At 39.5% G+C, this 17,000-nt stretch overlaps 1 protein-coding gene and 1 long non-coding RNA gene across 2 annotated transcripts in view; one reads left to right on the top strand and one right to left on the bottom strand.

The window, feature by feature from the left end:
* Positions 1-17,000, top strand: part of LOC138967259 (uncharacterized) — a 46,625-nt gene that overhangs the window by 2,698 nt on the left and 26,927 nt on the right. Inside the window, exons 3-5 of the mRNA XM_070339781.1 lie at positions 1,262-1,424; positions 6,229-6,383; positions 11,796-12,049. Of these exons, the coding sequence (XP_070195882.1) occupies positions 1,262-1,424; positions 6,229-6,383; positions 11,796-12,049 (572 nt within the window). The remainder of the gene's footprint in view (positions 1-1,261; positions 1,425-6,228; positions 6,384-11,795; positions 12,050-17,000) is intronic.
* LOC138967288 (uncharacterized) lies at positions 12,411-16,166 on the bottom strand. The gene is made up of 2 exons (XR_011455901.1): positions 15,500-16,166; positions 12,411-14,321 (listed from the first exon to the last, which is right to left on the bottom strand). It is a non-coding gene; the product is annotated as an uncharacterized lncRNA (long non-coding RNA).

The raw sequence follows: 17,000 nt of genomic DNA, 5'->3' as shown, positions 1-17,000 counted from the left end.
ACAATGTGGGAGATATATATATAAAAGTTTATTGCTTTTTATTTGTAGGGTGCTGTTCTTTAACAAAAAAAAGAAGGCACTGAAGTATCTTTTGTCTAGCAGGCAGTCGAGTCATTTATTATGTTTGTGGAATTTTTAAGATCTATTGCATATTCTCCTTTTTGTTTCACTCTGAGGAGGCTTTTTGAGGGTTTAAATGATTTGAGTTGTTAAGCGGGAGAGTTTATCTCCCTATTAGAAATTTAAAAGAGTAAGAAGATACTCGTTGCAAAGATGGAGGGTTTTTCTGGGCACCTATTTATAATTTAGCCATTTAATTTTGTGGTGTTGGAGAGGACTTACCCAAAAGTTATTATTTTTAAATAGAAGAGAAAGAGTTTGTTGTTATTCTTCTGCTTAGTTGGTCTTGGTATGATATTAGCTACATTGTTGTGTACTGTTTTGAGTTATTTTTGTTACCTTATGGACAAAAACGAAAGAATTTTAGAATTTTATGTGAGTTATTATCTCCCTTGGTACAGCTAAAAATAGTGCTACTGGTCTTCTCACCTGATTAAATGTCTGTATTTGTTTGTCTACCAAACATGTCTAGGTTGAACACCAAAAGCCAGTTGAGGTTTTTATTATTTGGTGAACAAATAACAGTATTCATATTTAATTAGGGATTTGATGTTTTGTAAAAGAAGGTAAACGTTTGAACCATTTTATTTTGATTGGTGAGCGAACAGTTATTTATGGAGCTTCATAATGTTTCCTGATCGGTAGCCTTGACTCATGGTTTTATTTATGTGTATCATTGATTTGATATACAGTATAACTGTATTGTTGTTTTTTCTTCTCAAAGTTTGCCTGAACTGGTCTTTATCAGTTTTAAAAATCACGCACAAAAAAACACAACAATGAACAGAATAAACTTCAAAGATAAAATGATAAACTGAATTCTATTTTTGAAAAGGAAGAATATTATTTGTTCATAATAATTATTCTATGGAATGCTGAAGAAAAAGCTATCTTTTGTTTGTGTTGTGTGTTTATCGTTCTGTAAATACTATTTGTTACTTTTAAGATTCTTCAATTGTTAAAAACTTTTCAGTCTCCTTTTAGATTTATAAAAACGCTTTTGTTAAATTAAAATTTTTTTTTTAATGTTTACAAAACAATTTTTTAACATTTTGATAAAAACTCTTTTTTTAATACAGGTTTTGAATTGTAATAAAATCTTAAAATTGATAATGAAAGCTCTATTTTGAAATGTTCGCAGATGACGCCCCACGAGAAATCCTTGCCCGAGGTCTAGACGCGGTACGAGCGTACGATCAGTCGTGCACTCATGGCACCCAGCCAGTGTTCCGCACACGCCTCATGCTAGTGGGAAAAGATCGTGTCGGCAAAACCAGTCTGAAGCGGGCACTCACAGGGCAGCAGTGAGTTCTTTGTGTTGCTTGATTGATAACAGTGGAACCCCCCTTTTAAGACCCCCCAATTTACGACACCCTCCCTTTTAAGACCTAGTTTTGTCAGACCCTCTCTTCATAAGGTCTATAAATGTACCCCTATTTTAAGACTCCCTCCTTTTTAAGACCTGATTTTTTCAGATTTTTTGAGGTTTGTAAAAGGGGGGTTCCACTGTATCTGATTGATTGCTCCTTCTTCTTAGATTGTCTTTTGCGCTGCATTTATAACGTGACCTTTAAGTCTTGCGGACAGAACCACCCCGAGATATTTACTGCGTTGATTTCTTTGTGATGAGGGTGGTGTAAGGCCAGCAGTGAGTTATTTTTGTCACTGAATTGATTGATATCTGATTGATTGCTCCTTCTTCTTAGATTGTCCTTTGTGCTGTTGTATAACGTGACCTTTATGTCTTGCGGACTGAACCACCCTGGGATATTGCGTTGATTTCTCTGTGATGAGGCTGGTGTAAGTGTACATGTATGTACTGTAGTCTTGTGGGGGAAATCTGTGGCGAGTGTGTGATATAATGATTATATCTACTGTATGGTGTTCTCAGTGCACTTGACTGAACAGGAAAAGTTACTATGTTAGATGTCTAATGTCAACTATAAGTATAACACATGCACACCCCCCCCCCCCCTTTTAAAAAAATAAATAAACAAACCTAATTCAAACAGGAGTTGTCTGTTTACCCAGGCTTCGGGGGACTGTGTAAGCTTTCATGCCATTACCCAGTATTGACGGACTGTGTGATTATATCTTCTGCTATGGTCTGTTGAGACAGTGAAGATTTTGATATCACTGTTGAAACAGACCAATAGCAGAAGATATCATCACACAGTCAGTCAATGTTAGATATATATAATTCTCTGGACATGTTGTATTTACTGTAAAGAAATTACAAAAGTATTTGTCTCAGTTTTGGCTGTTCCATATCCCTCCCTCTGATTATTATTTCTTTTTGTTCACTCTTTTCTTGTACTTTTCAGTATTTCCAAATGTCTTTTCTTTCAAAAAGTCTTTAGTCACTTGCTCAACTAAATTCTGGTATCATTACATTTTCATAATATTTGTTTGTTTTTAAATTTAGGTGTTTTTGTTTTTGAAGTGGGGAAGCAATAAAGAGGTCATCGATATATCAAAACTGATATCGACGGAAATGTCGTCGATATCACTTTAGCACTGAGCTCAGTTTTGCCCAATTGACCAATGGAAATCCATATGAGATAGCAATATTGATATGTATTAATGTCTTAACCCTTTGCTGCCCATGACATGGGAAGTAACTCTGTCAATTTCAGACTTTAAAACTGAACTGGTAGCTTTAAGTATAATTAAATCACAGCGAGTTTAAACGCTTATTACCTCAAATGACGTGGGTAGAAGCGAGAATCAAACATGATAGTAGGTAGCATTTGCGTAGAGCAAGCGTTTCCTGGATCGACATATGAGTTCTCTTACAGATACAATTTTTTTTTAAAGAAAATTAGGTCCTAAAAGGGCTTCAAATTGATGTCAATTTACAGATGGGAATTCTGAAAAACTATGCACTTACAAGGGCGATAGTCTTATATTGGGCGGGGGGAGGCTGACGGCCGGCCTTTAGAGAGGGGTTTCACTGTACCATACTTAATCCTGATTATATACAACCCTCTGGGTGGAATGATACGCTTCTAGCGCCATTGGACGTTTGTGTTCAGATTTAAGCGCTGTCAAACTAAATAATCTGGGACAGAACCGCACAAAATCTCATCAGGTTATCTTTATTGTTGACTTTCCACGCCATTGATTATACAGCCGTGCAGAGCAAACTGGACCATTGATTATACGGCAGCGCAGAGCCAACGATAGGCTGCTGTCAGGAACAGTAGATGAGGCAGTGAAGAGAGATGGAGAGAGAGAGAATGTGGAGTGATATTGACATTATTATCATCTACCTGGCGGCTGAAATTTCCGCAGAATGACAGCAGATCAATACAGTAAAACCTGCGAGCAAAGGACGCTCTTGGGGAGCCTTGCCACTGTCCTTTGTAGCAAGGTGTCCTTTCTTATGAATATGAATGCGCCAACGGCATTTTTTTGGAAAAAACCCACCAAGTCACTGATTCTTTTTTGACACAGTGATTATTAAAACTCAAAAGTTTTGAAGCCCTCAAGTTTTTTTTGTTTTTTTGTTTGTGTTCAAAGAAAAGGAGAGAGAGGGAGAGGGAGAGGGAGGGGGAGAGGGAGAGGGAGAGGGAGAGGGAGAGGGAGAGGGAGAGGGAGAGGGAGAGGGAGAGGGAGAGGGAGGGGGAGGGAGGGAGGGAGGGAGGGAGGAGAGGGAGGGAGGGAGGGAGGGAGGGAGGGAGGGAGGAGAGAGAGAGAGAGAGAGAGAGAGAGAGAGAGAGAGAGAGAGAGAGAGAGAGAGAGAGAGAGAGAGAGAGAGAGAGAGAGGGAGGGGTGCAATCGGTTTCTTATCTGAAGCAATGGGCCATTCACTGGAAGATTCTTTGATCGAGCTGTTGAAAACCACTCGAAGAGTTCTTCGTTCAACTCATCATAGGTTGTTTTTCTTCTCTTAACACATTTTGCAGTCGATCTGGCACCGGAGTCCCACTGACTGAGAATTTGTGTTCGATCAGCTTTTATGTTGGAAATTTGAGTTTTTCCGCAATTCAGCTCATCAGCAACTTTTCAAACGGTCTTTATGACATCGACTCTCTCTTCTAAAGTCAAAATTTGTCGTTTTGGCATGATAAGACGAAGGATGAGACGAAGATGCACCACAGTACAGAAAGTAGAAACCCGAAATGTTTGTGAGTTCACAGCATCGACCAATGAGCGTGCACCATACAAAAATCAACTTCTTTCAAGTGCTGTCATTGGCTTACATCGCCAGCGAGATTGTATTTGCAGAACCAAGATGGCGGAACAGCGTCTGCTAAAAGCTGTCTGCTTCAAGGGTTTGTCCGTTGTTGACAATTAACGAACCCAATCAGGACCAAAAAAGGGTGTCCGCGTCCGCGCCTTTGAGATGTTCGCTCTTTTAAGGTGTTTTTGAGAGTAAAATACATCCGTCCTCACTTGAATTGTCCGTTATGCTAAGGTGTCCGCCGAAATAAGGGTCCGCTAGATGCAGGTTTTACTGTAGAAGAGTGGACAGGTGGATTCCTTAGGAACAGGATGCTGTCAGGGTTAATTCGTATGGTTCTGGAGAACGTTTGATCTGATGACTGGAAGCTCAAGTCAGCGATTGTCAATTATAACTGTCTATCAGAATCAGAGATGGAGGCGATTAGCATAGTGAAGTTGTTACAGGGGAAATCCCCCCCCCCCCCCCCCCCCCCCGCCCTTTTGTTTTGGCCTCCAAAAGTCTGAAAAAATCAGGTCTTAAATTGGAGGGAGTCTTAAATGGGGATAAATTTACAGAGGTTATAAAAAAAGTGGTGTATGGCGGGGAATAAACGGCCATACACGTAAAACGCACTAATGTGCAAAAACATGAGCGAACGTGGGGTTTCAGCCCATTAACATTAATAACAAAGAAGAAGAAAAAATCCCTGGTTCCAGAAAAAAAGATACGCCTCCACAAAAAGCACTGTCTTCAATAAAGTTCATACCGAAGGAGACCCTTTCTCATTTGTACTAGTACCCAAGGCATCCCTCGATCATTCTCCCATCCAGTGCTAATATCGCTTTCCTAGCTGACCTTTAGCTTGAATAATAGCCTGTATGCTTTTTCGAATATTGAAAAAGAACGCTTTCGCTCGCATTTTACTTAATGTTTTAAAAAACGACTTGTGTAAGACTTGTGTAAATTTGATTTGACATAGCAAGCCATGTAGTGTTCTCTATATTTACTTCAAAAAAATCAAAAAACAAGAAAGGTAGGTTGTTGGAACGTTTGTTATTGACAAAACAATACATTCACAGACATTTCGACCCAACAGTCTTTTAAGAAATATTTAATATTTGTTTTTCTGTTAACTTAAAAGACCGTTGGGTCGAAATATCTGTGAATGTATTGTTTTGTCAATAACAAACATTCCAACAACCAACCTTTCTTGTTTTTTTTTATTCTAATTTTGGAACGTTGGCAGTCTCTTTGTTTTTGGATTTATTTTCTATATTTAGTTGGTCTTGCTTGATCACCGTTATAACTACTGCCCCAGCAGTGAATGTTAAAAATAACAGTGCAGAGATATTAAATGCGGAATCACAAGACGCTAATCATGTCTGATAGGGGGCTGTATCCTTTCCCTTGAGAGAATTAGCCTTTCAGGTTATCTTGGACACACAATTCTGTAATCAACCCATGCCATCATTTCCCAGGTCTATATCTGCACAGTGATTCTATATCTGTGATTAACGGCCTATAATGGGCTGCAGAATTAAATATTTACCAAGCCGGAGAATTGCACAGTAAAGTATTGTGTGTGTGTGTGTGCGTAAGGGGGGGGGGGGGGGAGAGGGGGGAGAGATTGATGGATTGATTTTCTCTCTACATAGCCGTAACTGCCCGCAAGGAGAAAAGTTATATAAGGACGATGGACTTATTTTAGGAAGCTTGTTTGTCTTCTAATTTTGGAAGCACACTCTTATTTTCTTTAAATCTTTTTTTTTATCATGTCTTTGTGTTATTAGAAATGGGATGTGGTGCCAAGGAGGTGGGGTTCCACTGTATAGAGTTTTGTGCGTGATGTACAAAAGTATGGCTTTGTAGGCCTTTACGGGGGGTTCCACTGTTTTGTATTTTGCGTGATGTACAAATGTATGGCTTGTGTGTTGTTACAGGCACAATGCGGCCGAAGAAAGCACAGACGGCATCGACCTATCTGCTTCTTGTTCTTTCAACCTCTCCAACCGATCGTCATGGAAACTGGCTGTCAAAGGGGACACCACTGCTCGCAATGAGAAAATGCAGGATCGTCTTGATCTCGGAATCTTGGGTATGCCTGCATGGGTATTAAGTGGACTAGATGTAAAAAAAACAACACCGAAAGTAAAAGAAAACCTTAGATGTGATAAATTGCAGTTATCGTATTACGAATGTGTGCGTTATGAAATGTTATAAGGCACTTTTCAACATGGAAGTAAGGTTTCCAATTAACTACTCAGTTATCAATATGAAACTTTGTTTGTTTTATAGAGAAATAGTGCCTTTTATACCATTTCCTGAAATAGCTTGGTATGCCAGAAGTAGACAAATACATGCAGGACGTAGTTGGATCTAAAATAGAAGGACTTAAAAGAATGACTTTGATTCAGAAAAACTGATCCATTTCCAATTTTTGCTAAAATACTGAATTTTATTTTTAATGAAACATTTTTCATTTAAAAGTTTTAAATTTATTTACAGGATGAAATTGAATTAAGAGGATGAAATTAGTTGCTTGTACATTTCATTATGCTTGTTATTCTCTCAGGTGCATAACTCTCACTCTTTTGCACATGTCGTACACATTAAGTGCGCTTACTTCTGCAGAAGGGGTCGACCAAAAGTGGGTGTATTCCCTGTAGGTGTGACTTTCTGTAAGTGTTTTTCCTGTATACAAGGGCATGACTCACCTCAGCGTTGATTCCCTTCATAGGCTTCCAAAATGCGGTTCGAAAAGGACATGATGGATTTTCTCATTCCTTCAATAAAAATGGTAACAGTGATTCAAATCTCTTTGAAAAATAGTAAAGAAGGATCTAAAAATGACAAGTTTTGCCGATGTCGCTAAGCATCACGTGACTTTCAGCGAGGACTTTCAGGAACAACGCTTACAGGAAGTGCACCTACAGGGAATGCGCTCAATTTTGGTCGACTTACTTCCTTTTAAAAAGACCAAACAATACTGTACTCACGTGTTTGACGAAAACAATACGAAGAACAAAGCACAACATCTGTTAATCTGTAGATCTTTTTTCTGTTCTGTCGTCTGTCTTCTTCTTTTTACATTTAGTCAAGTTTTGATTTCTGTTCTGTCGTCTGTCTTCTTATTTTCTTCTGTTCTGTCGTCTGTCTTCTTCTTTTTTTCTGTTCTGTCGTCTGTCTTCTTCTTTTTTTCTTCTGTTCTGTCGTCTGTCTACTTCTTTTTTTCTGTTCTGTCGTCTGTCTACTTCTTTTTTTCTGTTCTGTCGTCTGTCTTCTTATTTTCTTCTGTTCTGTCGTCTGTCTTCTTCTTTTTTTCTGTTCTGTCGTCTGTCTTCTTCTTTTTTTCTGTTCTGTCGTCTGTCTTCTTCTTTTTTCTGTTCTGTCGTCTGTCTTCTTCTTTTTTCTGTTCTGTCGTCTGTCTTCTTTTTACATTTAGTCAAGTTTTGACTAAAAGTTTTAACGTAGAGGGGGGAATCGAGACGAGTGTCGTGGTGTATGTGTGTATGTGTGTGTGTGTGTGTGTGTGTGTGTCTGTCTGTCTGTCTGTCTGTCTGTCTGTCTGTGTGTGTGTGTAGAGCGATTCAGACCAAACTACTGGACCGATCTTTATGAAATTTGACATGAGAGTTCCTGGGAATGATATCCTCGGACGTTTTTTTATTTTTTTCGATAAATACCTTTGATGACGTCATATCCGGCTTTTTGTAAAAGTTGAGGCGGCACTGTCACACCCTCATTTTTCAATCAAATTGATTGAAATTTTGGCCCAGCAATCTCCGACGAAGACCGGACTTCGGTATTGCATTTCAGCTTGGTGGCTTAAAAATTAATTAATGACTTTGGTCATTAAAAATCTGAAAATTGTAAAAAAAAAAAAAAAAATTTTAAAACGATCCAAATTTACATTTATCTTATTCTTCATCATTTTCTGATTTCAAAAACATATAAATATGTTAAATTCGGATTAAAAACAAGCTCTGAAAATTAAAAATATAAAAATTATTATTAAAATAAAATTTCCGAAATCGATTTAAAAACAATTTCATCTTATTCCTTGTAGGTTCCTGATTCCAAAACATATAGATGTGATATGTTTGGATTAAAAACACGCTCAGAAAGTTAAAAAGAATAGAGATAAAGAAAAGCGTGCTAACCTTCTCAGCGCAACTACTACCCCACTCTTCTTGTCAATTTCACTGCCTTTGTATCGAGCGGTGGACTGACGATGCTACGAGTATACGCTCTTGCTGTAAAAATGCAGTGAGTTCAGTTTCATTCTGTTAGTTCGACAGCTTGACTAAATGTTGTAATTTCGCCTTACGCGACTTGTTTTCTTCTGTTCTGTCGTCTTTCTTCTTCTTTTTTCTGTGTTTTGTGCCCGAGGAAGACCCCAGTGGTCAAAACATCATGCTTTGTTCTTCGTATTGTCTTCGACAGGCGCAGTGGCGTGGTGGTAAGACGTCGGCCTCCAAATCGGGAGGTCGGGAGTTCGAATCCCGGTCGCTGCCGCCTGGTGGGTTAAGAGTGATTTTTCCGATCTCCCATGTCAACTTATGTGCAGACCTGCTAGTGACTTAACCCCCTTCCTGTGTATGTTACGCGCATCACGGCGGTTCCCCCTTTCACAGATGGCACGATTAAGTTTGCTGCTGGCGCCTGCCCATGCAGCCCCTGCCCTGCTTATCTGTTATCACATTCCTGGCCCCGCTGGGGCTTCAGCCTTCTTTGTTCCACTTGCTGGCAGCAGAAAATGAGTCAATTTCCCACGGTTTAATTGCCTTCCTGCCACTGCCTGGCAGCAGAACCAGATTTTTGTTTCTAGTTTATATCTTGAAGAGCCCTGTCTGGAGCACTTTCCATGTGGTTTCGTCTTAAAGACTTTTTGTCTTGTATTAGTTTCTGATCATCAGAGTACATGTACGCTGTGTGTTTCATTTGTGTGGCATTGTGTTGTGACAGGCAAATTTTTCACCCACTGTTCAGCAGAAAAGAAAGGATTGAATCATAGTATTATTACAAGTGACATCACACTCAGTTATTTTGTGCAGCAGTGTGACCTAATATTTCCAGTTTTCTTCTTTGTCTTCATGTGACAGTGTATGTTTGGTATGCAGTGTGTTTCATAATGGAGCATACTGAAACTGAACATCTAATTTGTGTTAATGCATTGTGTAGACTGTGTGGGGAACGCTCTGCAAGAACAAAAAATTCCTGTATGGTGTAGATATTCATTTTCACAATCCAGATAACCATGACAAAAACTGGATGTATATGTACATGTGTACTGTTTATAAACATCTACTGCAGTTATAAAAACCTGCCGTGTGCTGGGAGCTTGGATAGCTCAGTCGGTAGAGCGCGTGGGCTCGTCAGTGATCGAACTGAAAGGTCGCGGGTTCGAATCCAGCAGTGGGTGTCCATATCATTTATCCCGTTGCCGACCCTGGTTTGCTGGTGTCAGTATAATGTGAACAGCCATCTTTAAATCTACCCCAAGATACATGGAAGTAAAACTAGCTATAACAACAACAACAACTGCCGTGTGCTGACATTTTGGAATACTGTTTTCCTATTTGGATACCTGTAAGCGGGCTCAAGAAAAGATACCTCACACACACAAGGTAAAAGTCTTTAAAGTGTCAGCATGAACATCTGTTAGCATTAACCTTGCAGATTTGTTTTTAATTTGTTCTGTCTTCAAACGTTGACCGTGGCGCGATCTGTAGCCACTCAAATACATGTCATTAATTACATTGTGCCGTGTGTACTGTTCTCTGTCTGTCTTCTTTCAGCAGGCTACAGCAGTGGCACACCTACAACATAGTGGTCATATTTAGTATCGTTTGAAAGTTTATGGTCTTGACTACAAGGCTATGTGTAAATAACACACATGCTGACATCGTAATTCAAGAGAACTAACAAGATAGAAGTGTTTTCAAAACACACAGCTTACTCGTAAGGCAGAGATAGCAGTGCGTAGCTGCCGAGAGGTTGAGCTAGGCCGCACTCTGGCCTGCTAGTAGAAGGGAGCTTTTCTCTTAGCCTTCTACTGCTGAGATGGCTTGTGTGGGTGGTGCTATCGCGCGGTTGTACAGTCACTACTGTGTAGCCAGCGCTGAACCGGGGGATGGGTGATTAATTACCGCTGGCGGCCTGGCACTGAGGAAGGGGTGATAAAGGGGTCAGATTCCGGCTGTGCCTGTGAACTAAACCTAATAGCAGAAACTGCCGTGGCATTCTTACGATTACGACCATCTTAAGATGGCGCTGCGCCGGTACACGCCGCGTGTATTGGCGCAGCCGGCTTAAGACGGTTGCGCTATTACACGTCTGCGGAAAAACAGATGGCTGCGCCGATACACGTTCACCTACAAAGCAAACTGCGTTCAGTAAAACCTATTATTTTCCTAATGTGTGAGCATTGCTCACTTTCACATTGAGTTGTTGTCACACGTGATAGCGTCATTCTTTGGAAACTCACTGTGACCGGGGCCCGAGGTCATGAGACGCACGTATTTTACGTGCGAAGATACGACTCACATTTTTGGTGAAGTTAAGATCTCGAGCACTAAACGACAGACGTATCGCTAAGTTCGTTTGTAAATGCCTTACGATCGCGTCGTGAACTCCACCCCAGGTGTTCAGTGTCACTGTGTGTGCCCGTCGCTTTCTGACCATCGTCATTCTCCCAGCCAACATGGATCCAGTCTGGCGAGAAATCGGCGAGACCCTAGCAAAAGAACCTTGTGAAACGCATAACAGTAATTTCCAATGTTTAAATAAATATTTCCTAAAACAAAGCACAAAGATTCCACACAACCTATTTCCAAACTACCCACATTGTCAGAATAGCAATATTCAAAACAAATGTTTACTACTACCTAACTTCATTTCAAACCCACACCGATAATTATACATACACACATTTTACATTTAAAGCATTGGTCGGCTACTATCAATATGTATCGACTTAAGTTTGATAGATTGTGATTATGAACGTGTATCGGTGCAGCCATCTGTTTTTCCGCAGACGTGTAATAGCGCAACCGTCTTAAGCCGGCTGCGCCAATACACGCGGCGTGTACCGGCGCAGCGCCATCTTAAGATGGTCGTAATCGTAAGAATGTGCGTAACATGTACACGCAAGCACAAGACCAAGTGCGCACGGAAAAGATCCTGAAATCCATGTCAGAGTTCGGTGGGTTATAGAAACACGAAGATACCCAGCATGCTTCCTCCGAAAGCGGCGTATGGCTGCCTAAATGGCGGGGTAAAAACGGTCATACACGTAAAATTCCACTCGTGCAAAAACACGAGTGTACGTGGCAGTTTTGGCCCACGAACGCACAAGAAGAAGAAGTATTGTCTTCATCAAACAGGTGACTACAGTATTGTTTGGTCTTTTTATTTCCCGCTCTCAAGCGCTGTCACCATTGTTTCGCTTACTTTCTTTTGTGTCTCAGATCTTAATTTGAATGACTTTATATATATATAATTTCAGGAGGTCCAGACGGTCTGGAGGAGGAGTACAACCAGGCGGTCGCCGCCAACATCGTACAGGAGCTTCTCTTTCAGCAACGCAAAACCGCCGGTGATCCAGCGTCCACCCCCTCCACCCCTGCCTCCTACACCCCCTTCAGCAGCACCAGCAACATCAACAACAGCAACCCCAACAGCTCGCACGCCAGCGTCCGGTCGTCGCGACCTGCATCCACTCGGGGAAATAACTCCGCCTCCTCTGCTAAAACCAACAGAGTAAGTGTAGAGATGTTTGTGTGTTGCTGGGAATTAGACGGTTTCTTTGGAAAGTCTTTCTACAGTGGAATCACCCTTTTTAAGGGGAGACAGGGTAGGCAAGCACTTTTTTTTTTTATTTTGGAAACAGCTTGCTGCTTGTTTGATTTTTGCAAGCAGAATAACCTAATTAAGGGAAACCATTTTAAATTTTGAGTGAAAAGCAATTTTTGGGGGTTTTATTCACCAAAATGTGAAAAAAACGTTATAAAATGTGCTTTTTTTAAAATGTTGCAGTTTGTGAACCAGTGCATGTTTTGATCCAATTTTTCTTCTTTGCAGCAATATGTGTGTGTTTAATAATTCTGTGTATCGAAAAGCATTTCTAAGCAATATATTATTTTAATTTAGCATTTTCAGTTACCGGTTCAGTTTTGATAAGAAAAATACATGAAATCCTAACTGTCAGACTCATAAAAACCCAACCAATGCACTGAACTCTTATTCCATACACAGAACTGATGCTGTACAACTCATAAACAACATATACAAAAACTGAACAAATCCATCAAGCCTTTCAAAAGTTGCAACATTTTAATTGTAGCGTTTTGTCTGAAAATTACATTCAGAGAAAACAGCATTTTAAAGATTTGAACCAGTACATAAAAAAACCAGTAGCACAGTGCACCCTGAATTCATATGTTTTTATCAGAATGACCACTTTACTATGTAGGGAAAAGGATTTGACAATCAAATTATCAGGATTTTTTTTATATACATCATATGAAAACAGCCATCTTTGTTTGTACCGATATGAAAACATGAATCAGAACCAAACTGTCAGACTCATAAAAACCCAACCAATGCACTTAACTCTTATTCCATACACAAAACTGACGCTTTACAAATCATAAACAACATAAACAAAAATGAAACAAATCCATCAAGCCATTCAAAAGTTGCAACATTTTAATTACAGATGTTTGTCTGAAAATTACATTCAGAGAAAACAGCATTTGAAAGATTCCAACCAGTACCTCAAACTAGTAGCACAGTGCAGCCTGAATTGATATGTTTTTATAAGAATAACCACTTTACTATGATGGGGAAATGATTTGACGATCAAATTATCCAGACTTTTTTTAAAAAATCATTTGAAAACTCATCTATGTTAGTGCAGATATGAATCAAAACGAAACTGTCGGACTCATAAAAACACAAGGAATCCACTGTATTCTTATTCCATGCACAGAAATGGTGCTTCACAAATCATAAACAACATATACAAAATTGGAACAAATCCATCTTGCCATTCAAAAGTTACAACATTTTAATTACCACATTTTGTCTCAAATTACATGTAGAGAAAACAGCATGTAAAAGAGTCTCACTAGTACCCCGGTAAACTAGTACCACAGTAGAGCTTGAATTAATGGGGTGGTTTTTTTTTTAACCAGAATAACACTTTAACTATGAAGGGGAAATGATTTGATAATCAAATTATCAGATTTTTTTGATTTAAAAAAATATTATATGAAAACATTAAAAAAGTCAATTATCTGTGTTTGTGCTGATATGAAAATATTGATCAGAACCAAACTGTCAGACTCATAAAAACCCAACGGATGCACTGATTTCTTATTCCATTGCATAGAAATGATGCTTCACAAATCATCAACAACATTACATAATTATATATACACAAATGGAACAAAGCTATCAAGCCATTCAAAAGTTGCAACATTTTAATTACAGTATTTCTGTGCTCAATCCTAACACTGCAGCAAATTTCTGTAAAGCTGAATGTCCCTTTCCATGTACCAACTTGGTCATACGCGGATTATTTAAAATGCAACTTTACCACCCGAAGCGTTGCAAACACCGGGAGAAGAGTAAACAACTGCAGACTTGAATGGACACTCATATGCACTCCAGATGCAGGGCCTTTGCAAATCCTTGGGCTGATGAATCACCTTCTTTCATAATCAGACTGCTATCAGACAAGCATTCAGTACAGGATATAAACCTTTCAGCAATAGATTGAGCTGATCAATGTTGACAAAAGCCCAACACATGTCAGCGGAGTGACGTTGCACAGTACCAGTATCCATATCTGCTTGTGATGGGTCAGAAGATGGCAAAGTATCTGTATCTTCTTATGGTTGGTCAGAAGATGGCAAAGCTGATGTTTCTGCTGTGGAAGAGGGTAGTTCCGGTTTAGCAAACTTTTCCATCAGGTCAATCTTTCTCCTCGCTGCCACCACAGGAGGACTGGCTCTCCCCTTGCTCCAACCTAATAAATACACAAACACTGATTTAATATTTGATACAACTGTCCATGGTTTTTGTTTGTAATAAGCTGCAAATTTTAAGACTCAATATAAACGTCAACAAGTGCTTGTACTTTATTTTGCAAATGACCATGTTACATGGGGTGTACCTCAACTTTTTGGCTAGGCTGGTAAATCAGAAATCCCAATCAGCCCCCAACCACTGAACCAGGCGGGTTTTCTTACAACCACCTCAGCGGCTCGTACCCACATATGTCGGTTGACGAACACACACACACACACACACACACACACAAAAGACATTCATTAATTGGCCCCTATCACAAAATGTACATGTCAAGTTTACTATGGGATTTGAGTAACCACACAATCACATACACGCAGGAACTAATACTGAAACTAGCTGAATTATTTTCTTTCTTTCTTTCTTTCTTTTCATATTTTTCTTTTAAAATTAATTTATTTCATCACACTTGCTATGTATTTGCTTGTTTCTTGTCTGTTGTCTGTTTTGTGTGTGTGTGTTCTGTGTGTGTGTATACATTTTCAGATTTCCTAAACCTAGCACTGTTTGCAGGTGATCTTTATGCTTTTGATTCATGAGTTGCATCCCCAGTCCTTTAGTTTAACTCTTTTTTTTCTTTGGTGAAGTAAATTGGATCTATTTTTTTTATTCCTTAGTTAATGGAAAAGATTTGACAACAATATTGCTGTCAATGATAGGTTGGTCAGCCATGCTGGTGTAAACCAATCCTTTAGAATTAGAGAACGCTCTCTAGTAGGGTACTTATTTTCCTACGGTCAATGACCAGAAACAGAAACTGTGTCAGTCGTACATCGCTCAGATGCTGCTTCTCAGTTTGACCCCAGACAAAGAATACTGATGACATGTTACACCATAGTAAGCTCTCAAGGACTGGCCAGCGAAGAACAATAAAATAGGGGTTGTGAAGACGATATCACAGAGATGATCGAGGGAGGGAGGGGGGGGGGGGGGGGTGTGCGGCGGCGGCATGGTCAGTAAATTGGATCAAGAAACCCGCAAAATACTTCAGACACAAACTGTTTATCATTTACCTGCAAACCCTAACACATTCTTACAACAACAACAACATAACGATGTGCAATAAATCACGTTGTCAAACAAACAAGATCGAAAAGAGAAAGAAGCAAAACCCACCTCGTCGAGTCAAGAATCTTAGAATGTCGTCTGCTCAAATACGATCATGTTGGTTCATTTCGGAGTGTTGTTACTTCCTTCTACTGTTCGCTGCTGCTGGTTCATCTTTCTCTGATATTTCTTGCCACTATGCCGAACATTTCCAATGTTAGGGTTGTTCTCCGCAGCTCAAAACTTTGAAAAATGCTGCTGAATCGGTGAAAACGTCATGGATTTGTTGACACCGGGGGACTGATAAGTTGTCTACTGCGCTTGCGCCAAATGCCTTTGACCTACATATATTTGCATATATTAATTCCGGGGTTTCGGTTGGAACGGATTCTCTCTCTTTGTGCCTATGTCAACGGAAATTCCCCAACGGTGATGACGTCATCTTGAAGAACGGAAATTTCCACACAGTTTGAACAGCGAAGGGTCATGTCATGTGCGCACATTTACCAGCACGGAGTATCCAAAGTTGACCATTTTTTCGATTTTTTTGATAAAACACAGACAAAAACAACAAAACATCGGTTTGAAAATGGTTTTATTTACATGAATACATGTCTAAAATGACAAAAGCAGATTATTGAATGCATTCCAGGATGTTCAAAGGTGTGAAAAATGCAACAACCCCAAAAAGGTGTATGAGACCAAAAATAACTCATTTTGCCTACCCGGTCTGCCCTTAAGACCACCATAGATATAACAAAATCAGGTCTTAAAAAGGAGGGAGTCTTAAAATTGGGGTAAATTTACAAAGGTTATGAATAGAAAGTCTTAAAGAAAACAGGGTCTTAAAAGGGAGGAAGTCTTAAATTGGGGGACTTAAAAGGGAGGTTCCACTGTACTCCAAAGAAACCGCCTTCACTAGCTGAAGCTAGTTAGTTTAAATTTTTTATCCTGTCGGGTTTTTTTGGGACTTTTTTTCAGTTTTTTTTTCACTCTTGATTCTATAATCTGAATGTTTTGTGGCACAGTCGAACCTCTATATTGTCACCTCCCAAGGGTCGAACCAAAAGCAGTCGCTATAGATAGATGGTCGCTATGAAAAGGTCATTTATGTGGAACAAAATCTTGTCGGGGGGCCTAATAATTGGGTGTTTGAAGTGGGCAGGTGGTTGCTTTTGAGAGGTGTTCGCAAGGACAGGTTGTGATTTTAATTTTTTCTTTTAAATTTTTTTAAAACTTTAATTAACCTTTTTCCGTTTTTGATTCTGAATTTTGGGATTTTCAAGACAGAAAGCCAAGCTAGTACAAAACCTTCAAGTTGGTTGGTCAGGAAAAAAGATAAAACAGGAACCAGAATGGAAAAGCTATGAACAGAAAATCCCACAAAACATTAAGTTCTTAAATGGGAGGGCTCAGTCTTTAATCAGGGGGGTCTCAAGAGGGGAGTTCCACTGTACAGTACCCGGCGAAAGAAACGCAACTCATTCGCGCCCACTGTTGCAAGTGTTTTTTTGTCATTTTCAAATGGTCGTAAAATATGAACCAGATAAGGTACATAAAAAAGGAAGAC

Source organism: Littorina saxatilis, linkage group LG5, assembly GCF_037325665.1.
Source record: "Littorina saxatilis isolate snail1 linkage group LG5, US_GU_Lsax_2.0, whole genome shotgun sequence".
Lineage (NCBI taxonomy): Eukaryota > Metazoa > Mollusca > Gastropoda > Littorinimorpha > Littorinidae > Littorina > Littorina saxatilis.
This window is presented reverse-complemented; position numbering and strand designations above follow the sequence as displayed.